We start from the raw sequence: 6,574 nt of genomic DNA on the forward strand, positions 1-6,574 counted from the left end.
ACATGCTTCTGCCCCCATTAATATTAATAACTGGTGTAGATAGATCTTACGAAAAGAATTATCAAGGACAAAAAGCCACATGGGTTATAAACTGCCTTGCATTGACTATCGATCCCTCTAAAAGTAGGAATATCTTCTTCTAGATCTCACTGTCTATGTTGTTAATATTCTTGTTGTTGTTAGGAAAAAGAGAGATACCTTAGAAGAAGTTTAACTGATGAACTAAATCAAATTTCATATCCCAAGCCTCAAACTTCTTTTGAGGAACAACCTGGTATTTATATATATATATATATATATATATATATATATATATACGTACGAACAACTTGGTAATTAATTGCAATAATGATATATATGTAAAAAACATTTACATTCGTATTTTTGTTTATATTTTATTCATTGGACCACTGGATATATATATATAAGACAGCTGACTAACTTTAAATCATATACGAGTATGAGTTTGACCCAGACATGACTCTCCTTTTTTAGCACTGTTAAATGTTACTCTACTCCATTGACCTTTAACTTGTTTTGCAATTACGAAGCAGTGTATATATGGTTGAGCTATACTTGGACTGAGCATATATAGCGAGAAAAGTAGTAGCAAAGGTAAATGTATATATATATATATATATATATATATATATATATATATATATATATAGAGAGAGAGAGAGAGAGAGAGAGAGAGAGAGAGAGAGAATCAAAATGCCAAAGCCAACTTAATTGGTCTAACAGCTATGATGCGTTTGGCATTGTAATTTTTGTAGACCAAAAGTACGATTTTAAACTAAAACGCAGAAAATGAATCATTTGGAATCATGTTTTTAAAAAATTAATAAATCTTTTTTTCAAATTGCAAGCAAGTAATTTTTTTTTTTTTGAAAACGTACAATTTTAAATGCTAAATTGCAATTTTAAAAGTCAAATTACGATTTTACCAAACGCTTAACAATGTTTTTAAAAATTACTTTTTCAAATCGTACATTTTATAATCACTATTGTTAAATCGCAAACTCAAACGGACCTTAACCTAACCTATATAAGGAGTCTACAATACGAAGTGTAAGTTCTAGGAATGAGAATCTCAGGAAAAAAAAGAAGTACCAGGAATTTAATAAATAGAAAATGAAAAAAGAGAAAAGGGACAATAATAAGAAATGGAATAAAGGCAAGGGGACTCAAAATAATGCTAATATAAAATATGTTCTTGCATAAGCCAAGATTAATGTGTAAAGCATCAGCTCAGAATATGGGAAATTCAACAATCTTTTTAGCTCGAGATCCCTTTAATTGGTTCCATCTGTCTTACTGAGAGGATTCATTATCTTGCTCGATTTCAGAGGCTGCTTCATCTTCCTCCTCGAAACAGTCTACTCCATAAGCTGCATGGCCATTTCCAAATGCCTTGATATGATCTTTGAGAGATCTTTTGTGTTTGAAATCTGAACCACAAGTGCAATACCAGAGCTTCCCACAGTTCTTCTCATGGGTTCTCCAATCACCTCTCACGGCGAAGGCCTTGCCACATTTTCTGCACATGAAAGGCTTGATCCCATGCTTTCTCTTGTAATGGGTTTGGAGGGTTCTGAAGTCTTTGAGTGGTTTTGCCCTTGGGTGGTCAATGTTGTTCCTACACCCTGCTGAACAACAATAGCAAGGAAGCCTAAGCATGGCTGTTGGTTGTGTTCCCCTTAGAGACTCCGGCCCTTTTCTATATTGAGATCCATGCCCCCACATATGCATCTACAAAATATAATTAAGTATGCATCAATATAATCAATGGTACGTTAGAATATAAATTAAACTATATTAATCATTTCTTATATACTTAAGCTTTAATTTTAGAATGATTAATAATTTAATATGATATGAGAATAAAAGTCATGAGTTCTAACATTTTTTAGTCTCATACTTTATCAGCTTAAACTTTTAAAATAAGTAGTACTTTAATAAATATTATGTCTATCTAGCCATGTCTGCAGGTGCAGTAAAAGGGTGGATCAAGATGGGTTTAGTCCTAAAATTAAATTTTGGTAAAAAAATAAAGTTGAAAGGGAACCAAAAAAAAAAAAAAAGAGTGGAAGCATTCCGTTGAATATAGGATGCCACAAGATTCAGATGTCTTTCGGCTGAGTTCACTTAGGCAAAGAACATTCAAATATTCTGGTTTTCTAAAGCACTCATGGGTCAAAGAGTTTAATAGGGGTTTTCTCTGCATGTGTGTTGCTTTGCAATTTTGCTACCGAATTTGAATTGTTTTTGCTTTCATATTTCTCAAACCAAGTACTAGAATGCAATTTAATAACACTTGAGAGGTTAATACACAGGTTTTTGAGCTAGTCTCGATCTACAATAAAAGAAATTAAGGCAAACGGATATCTTCAGCTTTTGAGCTTACTATGAAGCAATACTATGTACGGGGGCTTTCATGCATGTGTACTAGATTGTTTTTAGGCTTTGGCGAAGATCATCTGAGCCCTGGAATAACTAGGATATCTTCAGTTTTACAGCAACTGCAATACACAAACTTCAAGGTGCAAAAAGCATAAGGCTGTGTTGTTCAATCACATAAAGAGGGGTACTGATCTTATTCTCAGTTGGACCAGGTAGATTTATTCTTTTGTTTTTTTTAAAAAAATTCCAAAACCCAAAAATCATCCAAAAAGATAAAAAGAGGAGAGTGGGGGATGGGGGATGGGGGATGGGGGATGGAAAAAACTTTAAGAATCGAAGAAAAAAAAAAGAAAAAAAGACTCCAAATTGTCAGGCCAAATGTGTGTGTATATTAAAAATCTAAAGCAGCAAGAGAGAAATTAAAGGAAAACCCTAAGGACCCAGATACTCTTTTCTCCCATCATCATCAGTCCGCTTAAAATAAAAGTGAAAGGTTGAAATCAAGCTAGAAAAGAAGTGTACATGCAAAGATGGGTATGCCTATCCTCTTTTTCCTCAAAATTAAAAGGAAAAGGGAACCCTTTTTTTCTATTTTTTTTTTTCTTCATATCCTGAAAGTTACAAACCTGCATGTTGTTGTATCTATTGAAGGTCTTGGAGCAAAGGGGGCATGAGAACTGAGTTGGACCAATCAGAATCTGAGCCGGAGTAGGGATCCAATACTGTCCCTTGTTGAGCCTGTTTGAAGCAACAGTGACATCATCTTTATCATCCGAGATGGCCGTGGAGGAGAGGCGTGAGGTCAAATCAGCAGAGCTAGGGCTTGGCAACCCTAGATGAAGAGAAACTGCCACGGTGTCATCATCAGCAGATGTAGGGCTAGAGAACAAGCTGTCTTCTTTACTCTTGTTCTTGTCCACTTCCATGGCATGAGTAGTATAGCAGGAGGATTCTTCATGTCGATCGTGCCTTGTGGGGCTTAAACTGAGGAGGGGAAGAGCTTCTTTTAGAGGAGGAGAGGGGGGAGAGGATTCGAAGCAAGTGAAAGAGTTTGTGTTGATAGTGTTGTAAGGAGAATAAAAAGATTGATTGGAAGAAGATGTGGAGGAAGAGATCAAGTGGTGGACAGAATTGAAGTTGAACCAGCCAGTGAAGTAATTGGAGTAGGGATCATTCATGATGAGAGGTGGGAGACGAGAGAATAGTTTGGGTAGATGGGTCTGTTATTATAGAGAGAGAGAGAGAGAGAGATAAAGGTGATCATCAAAACTTTATAAGGGAGAGATTGAACAAAATCACCAAATTAAAGGAAATCTAAGGGTGAATGGCTAAAAGAAAAAAAAAAATGTACAAAATCAAGGTTGATAAAGTGAACCCAATTGAGTAAAAAAAAGGAGAGACAAGAAATCACTTGTGAGGTATGACTAAACAATGGGTACAAATTATGTAAAGGGGAGAGAGAGAGAGAGAGAGAGAGAGAGAGAGAGAGAGAGAGAGAGAGAGAGAGAGAGGTGAAAAGGGGAACTGTGGGAGGGGAGAAAATAAGAAAATCTTGGGACTTGGAAAGAAATAAGAACCCAGCTATTTTTATGGGACAGTGTGTGAAAAGAGTGTAAAAATAAAAAAATAAACAAAGTAAAAGAAAAAACAGAAAATTACCTCACCGAGAATATAGTGTAATTAGGTTTGGAGGTTGTCTCCCAAAACCATTGATTCAAAGAGAATATACTTTGTACAACAAGAACCATATAGACGTAGAAAGCAGCATGGCTTGTAGTTTATCCTCTTGCCTTGCGGTTTTCTCCTCCTTGGGAAACAAATAGTTCCAATCCCACACAGCATTTGCTTTGGTGGGCGCGCCCTGGTCGGCTTACCTCCTTACGAGCAGAGAGAGTACTGTCCCAATTAATTAACCCCCCATCTCTCTCTCTTTCTGATCTCTCTCTCTCTCTCTCTCTCTCTCTCTCTCTCTCTCTCTCTCTCTCTCTGTGCTGTAGATTGGCTGATCAATGCTTCAAGTCTTCAATACCGGAGCCTCATCTGGCTAATGTAATGTCCAAATGACATGTCTAAACTCTAGCTTAATTAATTACACCAGTATGATCAGACAGTAATTAAGGAGAACAAATATTACCGTAATCCTTAGTTGAACAGTAAATTATTAAGTCGAATTACTCGATAACACAAAAATCTTAGATCAAGTCATCCAGTCTTTGTTTATATATATTTGGATTGAGTGATGGGGAATATATTGGAGCTCAGAATATATGACTAATACTTGTCACCCGAATTTTATTGAAAAATTGTTATAATATAATGGTCCTTGTTGTGACATATAATTCTACGGAGTTTCAGAAAGTGACAAGTAACTCTTTGTATTATTATTTCATGAAAATTGTTATCAAGTCGAATTAGTCGATCGATAACATAAAAATTGTTGTGAGCGAAAAAATTACATTTTTTCTATTTTAACTATCAATTTTTTTAAAACACCTACATCACTTACACTCTCGATCTATTTTAACTATCCGGCCAACTTCACTATATATTCCATTCAAAATATATATTATTTCTTTATCCATTTAAAATATTATTGCTTTATTTCTTTGTAAAGAGGAGAGAAAATCACATTGATTTTTTCATTAATTTTACTTATGCATTGTTAAGGTAGGGTGCTCAACAAATTTGCGAAGTAATTAATATTGTACGTAGCAACTAGACATTTTATTTTTCTTCATAATCTAAGACATCCTTAACGAACCAACAGTTGACAACAAATGACTCTAAGAGTAGAAATGAGCCAACAGATGGCCCCAAGAGTAGAAATGAACTAGTAATCCTTGTTTCTTGGGACTTCGTTAATGATTGTGCTGCTATCCCCTAGCTAGAATCATCAATAAAACAAAGAAGTAAAACAACAAAAATAAAGAAGAAAGTTTTCGTGATTAATATAATGCTTGCTTTTCATTAAATGGGTCTTTTTAAGGATCTGAAGATCTTTATCGAAAGGAAGCATTTATATGAATGAATTCAATTGCTAAAGGCAAAAACGTACAGATGGATGGTTAAATCATTACTTACCACTTATTTTAAAATTTTAAGTCGGCAAAAAATGATTGATTTAATCATTTAATTAATATTCTAACAAATCATTGCATGCGTACGTGCATGATCTTAAATTTTCTTTTAATAATTAATTAAAATAATTGTTGAACGACATAGACAAAATTCGAATTCAAAACCTTTATTTTGATACCATAGTTATCACTTATCTTAAAATTTTAAGCTAATAAAAAATAATTAATTTAATCATTTAATTAATATTCCAACATATAACTAAATAAGGAGTTAGAACTAATCATCATCGTTGTGCCGGATGGGATCAGGTACTGCAATGAGTACGTTTTTTCTAATCCTATATATATATATATATATATATAAACAAATTAATAAGGAGAGAGTAAAGAATTGGATGGATGGGATTAATTCAAAGAGTACAATTGAGTGGGACCTTCAATTATATAAATAGTGAGCAGATTCATGATGATCGTGCATGGCAGTGTCGGCTGTGGGAATTCATTTATTTGAAGGGGCATTAGGTTGGGGACAATTTGGAGGATTTGCATACTTTAAGATAGTGCTGCGAATGGAACAATATTTGTACCACCACTTTATAAAGTGTGATCACCTCCAATTGCATGTAGATATATAGCTTCATTCAATGAAATTTTCAAGTCTCAAGATACTCAACATCTCGATCAATTTTGAGCTTATACTAATTAACTAATTAAGCCACCAATCTTAAAAATTAAAACTTATTTTATGTATAGGCTTTATTTTTATTATTCCTGGAAGGAATATATATCAAATTATTTATGTTTCAAATTCTATTCATTGTTGTATATAGAATATCAAGTTATGAAACTATTTCAAGCTAATTAGGATTTGAGACAAGTTTCAACACTAATAAGCCTCAATATCACCATCCTTTGCATGCGACTTAAATACGTGACAGGTATTATAAGTTTAGAAATAGACATTAGTAAATTGTTTTGTTAGGGTTTTGGGCTACTTCTTTCTTTCTTTTTTCATATATATCCCAAGATTTTGAAAACCAACCCTATATCCTAAAAATCTTAAACCCTAAATTCCTCAATGATAGATAAATACC

The 6,574-nt window shown here is 33.8% G+C and overlaps 1 protein-coding gene across 1 annotated transcript; it reads right to left on the minus strand.

Moving 5' to 3' along the window:
* Window positions 1-1,183: 1,183 nt before the first annotated feature.
* LOC133877878 (zinc finger protein WIP2-like) lies at window positions 1,184-3,707 on the minus strand. The gene is made up of 2 exons (XM_062316328.1): window positions 3,030-3,707; window positions 1,184-1,752 (listed from the first exon to the last, which is right to left on the minus strand). The coding sequence occupies exons 1-2, from the start codon at window positions 3,579-3,581 to the stop codon at window positions 1,315-1,317; spliced, it is 990 nt and encodes a 329-aa protein (XP_062172312.1). The 5' UTR covers window positions 3,582-3,707; the 3' UTR covers window positions 1,184-1,314.
* Window positions 3,708-6,574: the final 2,867 nt, after the last annotated feature.

The sequence above is a fragment of the Alnus glutinosa genome, chromosome 9, assembly GCF_958979055.1.
Source record: "Alnus glutinosa chromosome 9, dhAlnGlut1.1, whole genome shotgun sequence".
NCBI classification, from domain to species: domain Eukaryota; kingdom Viridiplantae; phylum Streptophyta; class Magnoliopsida; order Fagales; family Betulaceae; genus Alnus; species Alnus glutinosa.